Source organism: Galeopterus variegatus, unplaced genomic scaffold (assembly GCF_000696425.1).
Source record: "Galeopterus variegatus unplaced genomic scaffold, G_variegatus-3.0.2 Scaffold1213, whole genome shotgun sequence".
In the NCBI taxonomy this organism is placed as follows: domain Eukaryota; kingdom Metazoa; phylum Chordata; class Mammalia; order Dermoptera; family Cynocephalidae; genus Galeopterus; species Galeopterus variegatus.
Genome location: NW_007727324.1, coordinates 16,546 through 34,207, shown reverse-complemented (window position 1 = coordinate 34,207; position 17,662 = coordinate 16,546). Strand labels below are relative to the sequence as shown.

Below are 17,662 nucleotides of genomic sequence, written 5' to 3'. Positions count from 1 at the left end.
CGCATATTTCCTAGCTCTGTCCATTGAGAAAGCCTGGAACAGCAACATCCTTCTCTACCAAAAGGAATCAGGGCTCCTTGGAGCAATATCTGATTCCAGGACTGGAAAGCAAAACTACAAGATGCCAGAAAGTAAGGAAATGTTCAAAGAAAGATGGGGACATATGAAAAGGGCACAGAATCCAGCTTGAATGAGGCTCCCACTGGCAAAATGAGAGACAATTTGAGCATCAAAATAAATAATAATAAATAAATATAGTAACGGATTATAACCCATTAAATAAAATAGGAATTCATGAGTCAATACTGATATAAACAAGCAAACAAAGAAATGGGAAAAAGAGAAAGTTATTCCTATGCCACCTAATCAATAAAGAAGGAATGACAGAATTAGAAAATCACCATTTGATAGACATCATAGTGATAACAGATTGAGGCAAGAATTATCAATGGATGCTAAGACCAGTGGGTAAAAGTTTGATGAGAAATAGGGTATTTATATACACTCAAAGTATCTACACACACACACACACAAAAAATTAACTGCAAAGAGAAAAAGAGTAAGTTAACAGTGGAGAAATCCGGCAGATAGCACTTTAATTAACCAAGCACCAGCTGGTAGGACGTAGTAAGAACACAGCATCATTTTAACTCTTGTCAAAAGCACAGTATATGAATTTAATCATGAGAAAACATCGGACAAATCCAAATTGGGGGACATTATCTATACAAAATGACTGGCCTGTACCCTCCAAAACTGGAAGGTAATCAAAGTCAAGGAAAAACTAGGGAACTATTAAAGAGACAGGATAACTAAGTGCAACAAGTTAGATCCTTTTACTACAGTGGATATTAGTGGGACACATGAAGAATAGTTTCCTGATTTTGATGGTTGTCCTTTGATTCTATAGGAGCATAATCTTGTTTATAGGAAATACACTAAAGTATTCAAGGGTAATGGGGCATCTTGTCTGTAACTTACTCTCAAACGGTTCAGGATAAAAGATAGGAAATGATAATGCAAATATGGCAAAATATCGATAATTAGCAATTCTGGGTCAAGTATATACAAGAGTTCCTTCTACTATTCTTGCAACTCATCTATAAGTTTGATTTTATTTAAGTAAAAATTAAATACTCTTAGGGTGAGAATTTTCTTGGTTTAATATAACATCCTTTGGACCATTTTTTTGTGTCTGGCCAAAAGAGAAAAAAAAAAAAAGATAGCTAAGCTAGTTCGCATGAGATATGAACAGGAATGTTGGGAATTGGGTGGAATGAGCTAGGGAGAAGAGAAGAGGGGATGGAACAGACAGAAAAAGCACTGCAGCATCAAGGCAGGCAAGGGCCTAGTAGAAGAGAAAAAATTTCCAGGAAATAGGAATGGTTAAGAGATTTTAAGAACAATGATGTCCATTTTAACTTGTCTGGAATGTTGGAATGTGGTGTAATCATGCCATAGTCCCAAACAGTCTGCAAAGTCAGCTACACACACATGCAGGCACAACTTTGGGAAATGATGCAATTTCAGATGTCCCAAAGGGTGATGTGGTGCAGGAGAAAATGGCATGCACAAAAGACAAACCACACAGAAGGAGGCAAGAAGTCAAAGAAAGCGGGAACTTGGGGCCATAGGGGACTCAGAAAAATCTAAACCCTCCAAGAATCCCCTGAAATACTGGGGAGAATGCTGGTTACCCCAGCATTTATGGGATAAGGTGGGAGTCAATTTCTCTTAAAACAAGTAAAAGATCACCCCTAGTAAATTGAAAAATATGCAGACATTCAAGAGGCTAATAAAGGGGTAACAAAAATATTTAAAAATCAATATTAGAAATATAAAAGGGAAATAAAATACTGATTAAAATATACAGATTAGTACTTTCTTGGGTGCTTTGGGGAAATGCAGAGCAATTTATAAACATATCATGGGAGAATATGTTCAGATCCTTTCTAAGACTGTAGATGTAAGGAAAAAATTTAAATTACGTATCAAAAAACAAACAGTATCCTATACTTACCAACTGAACATCAGGATCAACATGTTGCTGTACAGCTCTAAAGAATGCAGCTGGGTTTTCTTGTACTTTTATGCTACATAAAAAGATTAATTTTGAAGCTATATAATTCCCTTCTTTGTAGCACATAGTCATATGGCATTAGAACTAGCACAAATAGATTTTCATAACAGACTAGTAATTATAGGAAAAAATCATTGGAGAAAAATGAAAATCTTTTGAGTCTAAAATTGTTTCTATCACTACAAGATATGCCAAAAATATTTTAAAATAATTTTTATTAGCATAAAAAATAGTGCAGTAGAAAATAAAATTTTCTAAATTGTACAGAATCCCTACAATTAATTCTGTTCTTCAAAGTGGAGTTGAAAGTAAACTTTTAAAATCACAAGTCTCATAATATCAAGCGTCTGAAACACGATTCAAGTTAAAGCAGGATTGCTATTTCTCCAATACTCAATCCCTACGGGAATTTTAAGATAAATGTTTTAGGAATCACCAGGTTTATGAGACCAAGATATTCAGCTAATCTTCATGATTCAGACGAAACAATTCTTCTTCCTTTATAGTGGCTTGTTTGGAAGCTGGAATACCTAGCCTTAATCCATCAATCAATCAGCAAGTATTTATCAATTAACTGTTCTGCGCCTACATTATGTTAGGGGCTGGAAGCTACAGAAATAATTCCCCCACACAGGAATTTATAAATCTAGTATCCTTACATAGAATCAGCCTCTTTTATGTGTTTATAATTGGATTGTCTCAATGCCCAGTGACCTTTAAAAACTGCCCAGCAGGTGGCAGAACCACTGACTCCTGATTGCTGATTCTAACAGAGCTACGTGAATGGCTGGCAGCAGCCTTTCAAAACTAAATGCTTCTGACTTTTCTTGTTCAAACTCTTGTGCTCCAACTCTGCCCCTCTTACAGTCCGCTCCTTCTAAAATCATCAGGCAAATGTTTTAAATGGAGAAGCTATGCATATAAATCTAACAGGTAAATGGATGCTTCATGAGAAAGAAAAAGGATGGAATAAAACATGGGCTTTCAAATAAAACAGGCCATGGACAGAACCCGGGCTTGGGCTTGTTCCCAGAATTCACATGAGAAAGAGTCTGTGAAGCCAGCCCAGCCTTCTTTCATAATCTTTTCCTGCTTTATTAGCTCATGGGTTAAGAGGAATTAGAGCCATGAAACTCAAACCAGGCGATTTGTTAATAGAATTGGTAAGAGGAGAATTCCAAACAAAGAAGACTTTGGAAGTGACTATGGTTCTCAACAATGCTTGTGCTGCTGATGTAATTAATTAGCAACAGTGTGTTTAATTAATAATTTCCCACCCTGCCAATTAGGACATTTGCACCTCCACTGTAACAAAGAAAAAGAAGCTGATATGATGATCTTTTCGAAGCATACCAAGTTCAGTAAAATGAAGCACGACCAACTTTATGACTTTTCTAATGCAAAATATTCAGTTTTGAGTGTGATCATGTATGTATGTATCGCTTACTAAATTAAAGCGATTTCTTTCTCTTTCTCATCCCCAGCAACTGGCATAATATCTAGCACAGAGTAGTACTTAATAAATGTTCAAAGAATAAAATAAATGACTAATTTTATCATAAAACTATCTAAATAACTAATCTTATGCTACAGTAACAGTATCAGAAAAGCTTATTTTAGATCTATTTTTACATTAAATTCTAAACCATAAAGTCTATCAAATAAGTCAGGAAATGCAACTTTTACATTTTAATATCCTATTTGCTGTTAAGTTTTGTAAAGAACCGATATAAAAGAAGAAAAAGAATTGAGAAGGCAATATATGAACTTAAGGATTTACATCCCAACTAGTACTGAAAAAATTTTGAGGTAATGAGATTAAGAATAACTATGAAAACAAAGTTTTACAAAGACCAACATAAATTATATTTTAACTTTATATAAAAAATTTACTCATTACAAAATCAACCTACTTATGACTATTTTCTTGCACTTCATACTCTTATTAGGAAATCTTACTGAGATAAAGAAGATTTTGTAGATATGTCAGTCATTATTTCCTAAATTCCAACCAAACCAAATTCATATATGAAAAGAAATTCAGTATATTCTCACATTTTGGGGTAGCTCACGTTAAATCCCATGGAACTTCCAACTCTTTTCAAGCAGTTCACAAAGCTTTCAGTCCCATTTTCGGTTCTGTTACTACAAAAAACCAACCATTTATTCAAAGGCTGCACACTTAAAATCTTGCAAGTTCGTATATCCTTGGACCAATCAGCAGCAGACACCGGTTGACACTGAGAAAAATAATGATCATGAAAGAATTTAGCAAACTTATTCTGAGAGCAAATTAAATAAAGATAGTGTGAAGATGGCCAATGTTTGTCACACAGAACTATTTAGTGCAGTTTGCTGTTCACAGTCTTAAAACACAGATGTAAGCACTGCATATCTGAACAGAATACAGGTGCTTTTTGGGAGTGCAGGCATCGGGACATCATCCCAGTCTGCCAAGCACTGGCTGCAGAACCTTGGGTAAGACCTCGGGGTGTCCTCTTCGTGCAAAGAATGGCATCTCATTCAAAGATCTCTGCAGTTCCCCTCCAGCTCTAAAAATCTATGACCTTTATTACAAATAGCTCAGGAAAGCAGGCTGTCCAGTTTGATCTCTTTGCTTTAGGGCATCTAGATATCTCAGATAGAAAACAATGATTACTGATACTCTAAGCCCTACCGGGCAGTTAAGACTATACATTAGATGCAAGGAGTAGCTACATCTAGACGCAAAGATAAGGCCAGGGTGCAGGCTCCTTTCTCACTCTCTGAAGGTTCTCCACGTGACCAGGAACAACAAGCTCCCTGCACTAAAAAGAGGAGAGACTTTAGCCTGGTCCTCAGCCCTCTGCTTATATCCACGGACTGTAATCTAATGGTGGGCTGGGAAGACCCACTTTTAGAATTAAGAGGGACTGAAAGGGACCTTAGCCAGAAAAACAACCATCTTTGGGGTTAACTAAGACCAAGCAGAATGTTTCAGCCAGCACCCTTAACTTGGGAACTGATAATCATCAGTTCCTTGAGGTTAGCAGAGAGTCTGCCCAGAGAAGAAATCACCCCCTCTTATGTCGATTTACTTCAGAGGTTGTACACCTACAATTAAGAACTGAAAGTAAGTTTCTTATTTTTCTTACCTCTCTAATCAGCTGCAAACAAGAGGAGATACAAGAGAGAGGCAAGACAACCTAGCTGGTTGTAAACTCCCCCTCTTAAAGGAAAACTGCATCCATGTTAATTAGAAGCCCAAGTTAGGTATTTTTACGATGTTTGACTAAGGTTATTATCCTTGACCTCTCCCTAGGAGATAGACTCCAACCTCAAGGTAACATCAAGGACCTGAAGCTGACCCAGACTCTGTGACGCTGAAGTTTCCAATCCATCATGGGACTCTGACATTTGACTCAGACTATCTGCTGCTCCCAGATCCCCCCTACTTTTCCTTCAGAACAAAGACCCTTACCTCATCTTCTGCCTCTTTCCCTTTTTAAACCCCAGAACAGGTATCAGAAATTGGGATGATTTTAGCCTGGTCATTCTCCAGGTGCCGGTTATCTGAATAAACCTTCTAAACCTTCCACCAACTTCTGGACTTTTGAGTCATTTGTTTAATGCAAGAGGGCAAGGGTCTGGCGATAACAGGATCACATTGTCATCTAATTCCTTGCTACTCAAAGTGTTGTCTTGTGGGCCAGCAGCATGAGCATCTCCTGGGAGCTTGTTAGAGAAATGCACAGTCCTGGGCCCCAGACACACTGAATCAGAATCTGCATGTTAACAAGTTGCACACTAATGTTTAGGAAGCAATCCAGTCCCCTTATTCTACAGATTGAGTTATGGAGCCAGTTGACAGCAGTGACAGGTTTAGAAAGCTGGTCTCCTGATACTGGAGCCAGGGCACTTTCTCTCAAGCACCCTGGCTTCCAGCCATCTTCATGATGTCTTCCCATTAGGTGGCAGGCAGGGACTCAGCTCCAGGAGTAGACCTCAGCCCGAGAACAAAGGGAAAGGGCTAGCCTTGCCTAGACAGTTCTATCTGTAGTCAATGTTCATTTCTCTCCTTTGCGGTATGAGGAAAGCCACAGCCCTCTTGCTCACAACATTTCTACCTGCTGTCATCATATGGAGGCTGGGAGCAGACCCAGGACAATGTGCCCAGGCACACCCTGAGGTCAATGAACCTTTAGTTTACTCAGTTCCTAGAATTTAATTTCAGAAAAGCAGAATCAGCCAGGCAGTCAGTGACATAGTAGCCTCTAGCCATCCACTACGTCTAGGGGGCATATTCTCCCGTTTTAATTACCTTTCTCCTATGGAGACCTATTTCCACACTAAAAAATGCAAAGAAGAAAAAAAAAAGCTCTGATAAGTATGACTTTACTCATAGAGAAGATGAGATGGATCATTTTAAGTATCTTAAGTCCTGCTTCACACATGGATCTGAAACTGAGCTTCTCTTTACTAACCCCTGACCAAGACCCTACGTGGGGTACATGTTAGTACTTTTTAAAGCTTTGTTTTGTTTTTTTTCTTTTCTTTCCCCAGCTCCTCCATTTGTTGCTCGGCTATATTAGTTTAAACATGTTGGTTTACTATACCAAATAAAGAGAGCCTTCAAATATGAAGCGAAATGTTAACTGGTTTAAAAAAATGGGCAAAACAGAGGAGAAAAGCTGAAAGATAATGCACAATTTTTGCATAAAATTGCTTCATTTCTTCAACTGAAGCCTGGAAGTGGCAATGATTTGTCTCTTCAGGTTTCAGAATGTCTCTCTCCCAAGTGCTATTTCTGGGGATGAGTTCTGTGCAAATTTCTTCATTTTTATACCAACTGTGTGGCATTTTACTTTGAAAGATTAACAGACACAACTGACACAGAAACTAAAAAAAACAACTCTGGTATCCAGAAACATAGTCTATTAGAATTCACCTTTACCAGTTAATAGAATTTTCTCAGGTAACTATGTCTTTTTTCTTCAAAGTCACTTAAGAGTAGGACAATACCTATTAATAATAGGTAGGTATGTTTTAATTGCCATGGTTTGAAATATCATTTTCTAATTGACCTAAATTGTATCTGCTGGATGACATTAAGTTCATGCAAGTAAATTCAGACTGAAAAGGAAATTAGAGGGGACCTAAAATCTCAGGACAAAGAGAGGACAGGGATGTGGCCATGGAGAAACTAGACGAATATTCCAAGCCCACTAGTCACTGTGGCAAATGATCAAACTTAACACATATTCAAGTAAATACTTTTAGATGAAAACAAAATCAGAGCACTTACTACGTGGTCTTGCAGAAATATTTTTTCTGAAGGCACAACCCGTCCAGTCAGAGACATTTGGCCTCCAAAATGCAGCCCCCAGTTCTCTAGCTCGAAATGTGCATCCTTGTTTCTGTTGACAGAGTTGTTTTAAATCATTAAAGTGCTTACTTTCTAAAGAATTTTAATCATTGGAGATATATTTTTAACTTACTGAATATTCAGGGTCTGATTTTGTGTCTTTAGAATTCCTGGCTTCTGTTTCTATCTGCCATTTTTTCCCCTGCTCAAAAGAATTACAGGATAACCATGCCCACCAGAGACATGAAAGGATGGGAAAGGGCTTCCGGGCAGGAGTGGGTGTGCACACTGGTTAGAAAAATCTGACTTCCACCAGAAAGACCTGGGGTTGACTCCTAGCTCTACCCTTTAAAAATACGAGGGGCCTTCAAAAAGTTCATGGAAAAATTTCCATTACCTTTTAATTCTATTTTTCCATGAATGTTCTGAAGTATCCTTGAATGTGACTATTAAACAAACTATTAAATCTTTTAAAGCCTTAGTTTCCTTACTAGCAAAAGGTAGGGATAATAAAAGTAGCTACTTCACAGGGTTGATGTAAAGATTATATATGACAATATATGGAAAGTTACACAATGCCTGGCACATGCTATGTTCTCAGTAAATATGGGATATTATCATTCCTAATGAGAAATTTGTTAATAAGATATTTTGGAGCTGTGGATGTGGAGATGTCTTCTGGGAATATTTGAATTTGTTAGCTTGGGAGTGGATAGATGATAAAGGAAAGGAACATAAGGATTTAAGCTTCAGAAGATTCATAGGATGGACAAGATAGTAGGAAGAGTATGAGAATATTAGTATTAGTAATAATAACAGTACTTTATACTTACATAATACTTTAAGTTTATAATTTAATAATCATAGTTTATCTCATTGATTACGATATATGGTAATTTCTACTGAGCCATAAACCCCTTGAGAACAGCAACTACATTGACTGTCTCCTGGCTCCTAGGTAGAACCCAGAGCATAATAAGCCAGAAACTCACAGAAGACTAATGAGATCCACACTTCTGTTTCCCTATTAAAGCTCTGCCTCGTTCTTTAGGGGAGCTCAAACCTTTTTACCACTGCCTCTATGCAACAGCTCATTATTTTCATCTATTAAGGTTATGTCTTGTCTGGTCACACTGAATCCCTTGAATTAATTATTTTGCTTCAGATACTGTCTGCCTAAGAGGAGATGGGTGAGGCCGTCATTGGTCAGGAAATGAGGTGAGGTATGTGGCATTACTGAAAGGTGGCAGGTAGATGTGACAGGAAGACTAATCCACAGCCCAGTATAAGGAGAATGAAACAGGAAACTCTTCTCAAGTAGACATAATTCTGGGGGATGTCCAGAATAAATGGCAAAGTGTATCCATGCCATGGAAAACTATGAAACCACGAGCATGATATTAGAGTTGCACATTTATCAAATGGAAATGTTCAAGAAAAACCTTTAAGTGAAAAAAGCAAGTTACAACACATGATGTATAGCACTACACCATTTTCTTAAAAAGAACAAGATTACATGCATTTTCAAATATCTTAAAGAACATATACCATTCATTCAATTGATTGATTCATTCATTGAACAAATATTTACTAAGTATACAATATTCTTTGTTCTTTTTTCTTATGTAAATTTCCAAATTCCTCATAAGCTAGTATTACTTACAAAAAAAATTTTTAAAGAAAAACAATCATTCTACAACAATGTGGTCTAAGAGAATTATAAAGCAAGCCACATGTGTAATTTTAAATTTTCTAATAGTGCATTAAAAAAAGTAAAAAGTAACAAACGAAGTAATTTTTAGAATATATATTAATTAACCAAATATATCCAAAATGTTATTTCAAGATGTGTCACTAGGCACATTTCAAGTGTCCAGTAGCCACATGGGGCTATATTACCAGACAGAACAGTTTTAGGAGGTCAAAAGGGAGCATCAGGGAAAGGTCAATTTTCCCATCACAGGTTACAGCAAACTGTCATAAATGAGGGCAGAAACACAGTCTAAGAATTAGATCGGCTGAACCAGAGGGCACAAAGGCATCTCAAGTTTAAAGAATATACAGTGGGGTTTTCCTAAAGGTCAGTCTACAGAGGCCACCATATTAAGATCTGAGCATTCCTGACCATGAATACTGGGGACCCGGTATGTGTTTTGGTTGTTTTTGTTTGTTTCATTTGGAGTTTTGTTTTGTTTTTTAGATTATAACCCTTTTATTCATTCAAAATTTTATCCAGACCTCAATGTATTAAACAGATGTAAGCACAGCTGTCCAGCTGCAGCAGGTGGTATCCGATCACTTCCCGCAACTCACTCGTCCTGAGCCATCTCAGATGGACTCTGGGCTCTGGACAGCACCATTCAAAAGTGCCTTGCTCTGAATCAACAAGCACGAGACATTTTCATCGTGGAATGAAGCGTTATGTAGTTCATTCAATTCTACACACTCAGCCTTAGGCAAGATACACGTGGCCTCAGAAAGGCATCGCAGTACCTACCTCTGGATGCTGTCAGCAAGCCTGGCCAGACGCTGCTGCTGGCCCAAAGGACTGATACGTGTTTCATCAGCCACAGCCTTCATGAGCTGGAAATCAGAGGTTGCTTGGCTAGTCAGCCCTATTAAATGCAAACAAAAATAAAGTGAAAAGATGAACATATTCAACATAACCTCAACCCATCTCAGGCACAGTTTAAACTTTTCACTTCAGCTGAATCAGATTCACCATCTGGATAGCACTGTTCGATAGAAATGAAAGCCACACATCATTCTAAATTTTCTAGTAGCAACACACACACAAAAAGCCAAAAACAAACAGATGAAATTACTTCAAATAGATTTTTTAGCCCAATATATCCAACATATTTTCATTTCATTTCAACATGTAATCAATATAAAAAATTTATTAATGAGGCAGTTTCCATTTTTTTCCATACTAAGCCTTTGAAATCTGGCCTGTACTTTACAACTTACAGCACATCTTCATTCAGTCTTTCAGGCAAGATAGTCACATTTCAAGTGTTCAATAAACCTACATGGTTAGTGGCTATCATATTGGGTTGTGCAGATCTACAATATTAGAATCCCACTAAGGATGAGCACCCCTTCCTTCAAGGATTATATCCTTTTTAATTTTTCTAATTGCAAAATAAACATATATGCATCATAACTGATTCAAACAATGCACAAATGTAAAAAGTAGAAAGTTACCCCCTTCTTAGTCTCACCCTATTAATCGAATGAACATCATTAAAAGTACTCGAGATGGTTATTCAGATTCTATTGCATAATGAGGATTACCTGCTGGAAGCTCATGCAAAAAGAAAAAAAAGGATCATTTTGGCACTAGTCTAACAATATACCTGAAGAAAATCAAAGTCACATTGCTTCCTATACTAGCAAAGTTCAAACAATGGCAAAGAGCAGCATGGTCTTAGGATAGTATCTGGGGGTCTATTTTACCTCAAAGTAACAAATGGAATACAGGAGACAAAGGAAATAGATTCCAGAGGGCTCTCTATCCTCTCACTTGTATCTACTATTGAATAAATTTCTTAAAGGGCCCATCCTCCATGGGTTTAATTAATGCTCTGGCACTCAGCTACTTTAAAGAGATTCTGCCCACTGCTAAGTAGTAGGAGCCTATGATCAGGTACCTGACAGAGTTATAAAACATAAACATTACCTGTTAGGAAGCAGAGCTCAGGTATCAGGTGGGCAATCCGAGCCTCAGTGTTGTCATTTCTCTTACTTTTCAACAGACTAACAAGCAATGGCTGATTTAGGTCAGACAAAGTAATATTGTATTGCTATAAAATGCAAGATTAATGACGGTAAAGTTAACATGGAAACACAGCAAGATATGCACCCTTGTTTATAAGCAACAACGTAATCCCAAAATGGATATATAAGCAAATCTTTCCAGAGAAGGAAAAAAACATCCCATGGTTAACTACTCATTTCTACTTTCTTTTGTATCTGAGGTCCAGTTTTATTATTTTAACTATTATCTTTTATAATGCAACACCATTTAAAAAAATCATTTCTCTGCTCTCTCTGGATTTCATGGAGATTCAGAATAGTCTCCAACCAGTTCTACATCATTCGATCGACCCCACTGGGGATGACTTGAAGCCAGCATTTCCATTATTGATGACTGAGGCAGACTGTGCCACGCTTAACTAACTGGTTCTAAATATCTATATTCATTTTGAAAATATCTACACACAAGGTGGAGGGAGGGTTATACTGAGTCAACCTCAGATTTGCCAAAAGAGCATAACTGTCCTTATCTTCCAGGATAATATGATGTTACAGGGAAGCAGGTCTGAAGTCTGACAAATATGAATTTTATCCCCAGCTCTTCTACTTGCTTGGACTGTGACACTGGGGTAAGTGACTTCCTCATGTATGACCAGTTTGGGGCCATTGTATGTCAACCACTAGCATGGTGTCTGGTTTCCAACAAGTCCTCACCAATTGTTACTTCATATCCCATTTCCTTTCCTTTCCTCAACTTGAATTTCAACATTCTTGCCTTGCCAAAAGTTCATTTCCAATGGCATGGCAAAAATTCCAATTAACACTTATTTCTAGTACTATTTACTCAATACTAATGACATAACAACTGGAATTATAATTTACAATATGCTTGGGCACTATGTGATGCTGACATCAACAATTATAACAGGAAGTAAGATGTGAGCATTTCTCCATTTCAATAAGGACTTTTAGTCAAAAATATAAAACAATTCAGGAATCACATTTTAAAGTGGCAACTGCAGCTAATGCTGTGGCTAAAAAGCTTAGAGAATCCTTTATCAAAAGAGAGATTTTACACGACTTCATTATTTCAGTACATACAGTATGCTTACGATGTTCCAGGAACTGCAGTGGTTACAAAGAGACATATTCCCTGCTTTAACACGTACCTGCATTATCTATAAAGCAGGGTGGAGAAGTACAAATAATAATAATGATATGCTAAGCACTTTCATTTTACCTCATTTCATCTTAACAACATCTATGAGATAGATGCCATCCTTGTCCCCTTCACAGATAAAGGAAAACGATGAGAAAATAAATAACATTCCCAAGGCTCCATAAGTAGAAATTAGCACAGCTAGGATTTATCCCTTAACACTCAGGAAACTCTACTTTTTACACCACTCAGTGTAATACCACTCACTGGGTCCCTGTACCTGGTAAGTCAGGGAAGGCTTCATGAAGGCAGTAGAGTCCCAGAGAGATCCTGAAGATAATGTGAGAGTATGAAGAGTCCCAGGCATCAGCTCAAGCAAAGCTGGGGCATGTTGCAGGAAGAGGGAATTCTATCAAGCTGGAGCATGGCCGCCAAGAACTCCGCCCCCTAAGCTACTGTCATAAAGTGAATTTACCCACTCCCTTGCCTTAGTTTTCTTAGCACTTAAAAATATTTTTTATCATAGGATAAAATAGAGAAATATAAAGGACAGTATCAGGATGCCTTCCACTTTGAAAACTGACTATACAATAATTTAGCGTTCCTTTTCCAGGACAGAGAGAACATTCTAGAAGTTGACACAATTTTGTTTCTTTTTCTGCCTAATTGCAATATATATGCAGGGAACCACAACTCATTATGAAAAAGTGAGTGGGATTTTTAACCATGATTCCCTTTCCAGAATGACACAGGTCTTAAAATACATCTGTTCAAATTTAATGATGCAGAAAAGAAACCCAAATGTATAACAAACTGTGGATCTAATAAACAAACACAGAGCACATTTTATGCACAAGATGCTTGGCTAGGTACTATGTGTCGATTAGCCAGCCACATAGAGGAAAATGTGCTCTAGAAGCAATGTGGTGCATGGCATAGTGTCTCAGAGAAGAGAACAGCTAGCTCTTGTGTGTGTGTAACAGAAAGCAAAGTCAGAGAGGACTTCACAAATGAGATGACACTTGACCCTGAAGGTAAGACTTGACCTAGTGGGGAAGGAGAAAGGTACAGTGTGGCTTTATGCAGATGTGTAGTGCACATGTGCAAAGACGAAGGACCGTGCAGTGACTAGTGAGTGTACATGGGGAGTGGAGAGAGTGTGGGGAAAGGGAGGTGGGGGAGCGATAACACCTTGGGGTGCACAACAGGGATGGCGAGGAATGTGAGGCTAAAGGGTGGGATGGGGTCAAACTGTGTGATGCTAGAGATGAAGAAGGGGAGGACAGAAAAGGAAGGCAGGGTCTCCACTGTGTATCTGGTGCTCACAACGTGCAGGCACCAGGCCAAATGTTCTGCATGCACTGTTAATCGTGTTCAGTGTTTACACTACACCATTAAGGTAGACAGATCGATTCCCTTTACAGACGACACTCCGGGTTTAGTGATTTGCCCAAAGTGACGCAGCTAGAGCCAGGGCCATCTCATTCCAGAGCTTCTGCTCTTAACCACGTTTCTGGGCAGTGCTTCAGAAAGATCTCTCTGGTGGAAGTGAGAATGATGGATGACTGTGAGGACACAGCTGGGGCGAGGAGACCGTAGAGAGTGACTGCAACACCCACCCCAGAGGGGAACTGATGCCAGGTCCTGCCTTAATAAAGCAGGAACAGGGCTGGGGAGGAGGGGAGGGGTCCCGGAGGGAATTCAAGGATAAAGGGGGGCAGAATTCACGTTGGTGACAACTGAATGAGGGCGGGGGGGGGTGGTGGTGGTGAAGAAGAGGAAGAAAGAAAAATGATTCCTAACGGAGCTGCAGAATTCCCAAGGAGAAACAAGAATGGGAAAGACAATGAAGTCAGTTTGAATTAAGTTGGTTTGAGATGCCTGTAGGATATTCATGCAAATATGTTCTGAAAATGGGGATGAATATGTAACTTGGGAATGAGAGCAAGGCAAAAATAGTATATTTGAGCAGTCACAAAATACAAAGAAAAGATCCTATACGAGGATGAGAGAGTCATGGTGAATAATGGTTCATTTGGGGGGAAGGAAGGAGGAAAACATCGAAGGAGGCTGAGATGGAACACCCTGAAACTTAGTGGAGAAGCACAGGAGATGTGTGGCAGGAGGGAACGGAGCAGGTCAGGCAGGTGGGAGTGGTCACAGGTGTCAAACGCTATGGAAAGCCCCTTAGTTAGAACAGTAGCTGAATTTGACCTTTATAGCATTATTTCCATAGATACCAGACTGAAGTAAAGAGGTGCTTAGAGCTGGTGTAGATGACTTTCTAAAGTTAGCTAAAGAGAAAAAGAGAGCTTTTCCTGAAGGTGTAGAATGACCAAAGCAGAGTTTTTGGGTTTTGTTTGTTTTTTAAGACATCTGTGAGATTTTGGAGACCTGAATTTAATGTATGAACATACATTAAAGAGAAGGCACCTCTGAAAGGAATTGAACACGGAAAGTGGTAGGCAGGGTAATTGTGATCAATGTGAATCGGGCATTCAGAAGCAGCAGAAAATTCCATCAATAAATGTTTCCTGGGAGGGGAAAGGAGAGGAGCGGAGAAGTGGTGGACTAATGGGTACAAAACTATGCTATCTACCCTAAGTGAATCCTTGTGCAGTACATGCATGTATTGCAACAACACACTGTGCCCCACACATATGTACAAGTAAATGTTAAAAAAATAATTAATTTAAAAATGTTTCTTATCTACTACATGCAAAGAACTGTGTTAGATTTGGGTATCCAGAAATAAAGAGTTCAAGGCACATCCCCAAGAGCTCAAGGTCTAGGAGGAGGACCACCCCATTCATGTCGTGCCTGTGATGATCTGATGCAGCTAAGTGCAGGGAGGGGAGCCCCTCCTGGCAAGAGTGCCATGGGGCTCCCTGGAGAGTTGACTGCTGAGCTGAGTATGGAAGGGTGTTTCGTGTGTGTCTGGCTATGAATAGGTATCCAGGAAGAGGAGACAACGGATGTAAAAATGTACAGGGAGAAACTGTGTCAAGGAACCACAAAAGTCAAGTACAACAGAGCATATATGGAAGGGAATGGGAAAGTGGTAAGAGATGGGCTTGAAAGTCAGATCTTAAAAGGCCTTGGAAACTCTGCAAAGGAGCTTATATTTGGCTCCTAAGGCAATAAGGAACCACAGAAATGTTTTAAGCTTGGAAGTGACACAATCAGATACAATTTTAAGGGAAATTACTCAGAGTCCAGGAAGATGGAAGCAGGAGAAAGGATGAAGGTCAGGAGGAGACAGGGATGTGGGGGGAAGAGACAAGTCAGAGAAGTAGGTAGGAGACGGATTGAGCCTGACCTTCCTGGGGATCTGTTGGACTTGGAAAGGAAAAGGGAGACTTCTCTGAGCTAAAAGAAAAGGAGATGAGAATAAAGAAAAAACTGTCCTACCTGCTCGTAATAATCCACATAGGTGATCTCAGTGCCGTCCCGCTTCTTAAAGGTATGCGTGGGCCTCACTGACCAGTCAATGTCATCAATGCGATAGGTTTTGTTATTGTATCTAGCAAATGCAAGAAGTCTTTTAAAAATTTTTTCCAGGGGTTGGCCGGTGCTGATAACACCAAGGTCAAGGGTTTGGATCCCCAAACTGGCCAGATGCCAAAAAAAAAAAAAATTTTTTTTTCCAAATCATCTAAGATAAACAGCTACTTCACCACACTTTTAATTCAAAGTAAAGATAAACTACTGAGTATCAGAAATTACGAGATAGTAACACAAGAATATTCACTTTTTTTTTTTTTTTTAGTGATCAGCTCTTATCTGAGAAGAGCAGTAATTAATTCTTCAGTATACAGGAAGATCTCCATATTCCAACAAACCCCAAGGGAAAGTCACTAGACCACCATCTGTTTTTCTCACTGTAGACACTCTTACTTCGGGTAAATCATTCTTAAGTGTTCAAAGGCCAAAGCATTACTCAAAACTTTCCCATCAGCTTCTCGTGTCACTCAGTTTTTGAAGTCCTAGGTAGTCCTTCTGATAAAAAGCAGGCTAATCAACCCCGGAATTCTTGTATCCTACTCAACCTCCCATCTAGGGCTGGCCCTGGGCAAAACTGCAGAACAGGTCAGCTAAGATCATTCTAAGCCCCTTCTGCCCTTCAGCACTGTGTAGCCTGGAATGTTCTCTTGTGCTGCCCCAACCTTGGGACAGGTTTTTCCAGAACTCTTGGTTCCCTGCAAAGTGACTTTGAAGGATGCGATAAACTAATCCACCAAAATCAGGACAGGAGGATGAGAGGGCAGCCTTCTCATCCCACCTCTCTGCTACGTAACCCAGACAAACAACTCCAAGTGGAAATTCCAAGCCTGACTTTGAGAAGGATAGCATGTCCCCTAAAAGAAGTATCCTGGACTAGCAGCAGTATTTGGTGAGCTTTTTAGTACTCAGGAAGTCATCTAATCTGCTGATGCTTAATTCAGTTCAATATGCACTGAGGGAAAATTATATATAGACAAACCTAGAGGTTTGCAAAGAGGTAAAACATGGTCTCAGACTAAAAGACCTCAGAATCTTATAGAGAAGGTAAGACATGGACCTCTGGTGTTGTCCTATAACATAATAAAATGGACAAACGGCCATAAAGACCTGGCTATAAGCAAAGTGCTATGGGAGCAGCCCAGTGGAGGGAGCTGAATAATTCCATCTGAGTGGGCACGTGGAGGTGTCAGAAAAGTAGTGACACTGGAGCTGGGCTTTATGGAGGTCAAAATTTAAAAGGCAGAATTTGGGTTGGGGTTGCAGCACTATTTACAATAGCTAAGAGTTGGAACCAGCCCAAGTGTCCATCATCAGATGAGTGGATATGACTGTGGTATATCTACACAATGGAATACTACTCAGCTATAAAAAAGAATGAAATACTGCCATTTGCAGCAACATGGATGGACCTAGAGAGAATTATATTAAGTGAAACGAGTCAAGCACAGAAAGAGAAATACCACATGTTCTCACTTATTTGTGGGAGCTAAAAATAAATAAATAAACACACAAAAACCTGGGGCGGCGGGGGGAGGGGAAGAAAACACACCAATTATAATTCCTTGAAGTTGTTATGACAAGCGAACAGATATGAGGTTGTTAGGAGGGAGGGGGGAGCGGGAGGAGGGAGGGAGGATTCGATAATGGGCCACAATAATCAACCACACTGTATATTGACAAAATAAAATAAAATTAAAATTAGAGATGAAATTAATTAATTAATATTTTTTAAAAAGAAAAAAAATTGGGGGTGGGGAATCCAGACAGAGGCACTGAAGCAGCAAAATGCACACTGTTGGGGGTTAGTACAGGGAGT

At 39.0% G+C, this 17,662-nt stretch overlaps 1 protein-coding gene across 1 annotated transcript in view; it reads right to left on the bottom strand.

The window, feature by feature from the left end:
• PIWIL4 (piwi-like RNA-mediated gene silencing 4) overlaps nucleotides 1-17,662 on the bottom strand; it is a 45,521-nt gene that overhangs the window by 13,033 nt on the left and 14,826 nt on the right. Inside the window, exons 8-13 of the mRNA XM_008575590.1 lie at nucleotides 15,754-15,865; nucleotides 11,107-11,230; nucleotides 9,922-10,039; nucleotides 7,365-7,476; nucleotides 4,136-4,320; nucleotides 2,021-2,093 (exon numbers count right to left, since the gene is read on the bottom strand). Coding sequence (XP_008573812.1) covers nucleotides 2,021-2,093; nucleotides 4,136-4,320; nucleotides 7,365-7,476; nucleotides 9,922-10,039; nucleotides 11,107-11,230; nucleotides 15,754-15,865 — 724 coding nt within the window. The remainder of the gene's footprint in view (nucleotides 1-2,020; nucleotides 2,094-4,135; nucleotides 4,321-7,364; nucleotides 7,477-9,921; nucleotides 10,040-11,106; nucleotides 11,231-15,753; nucleotides 15,866-17,662) is intronic.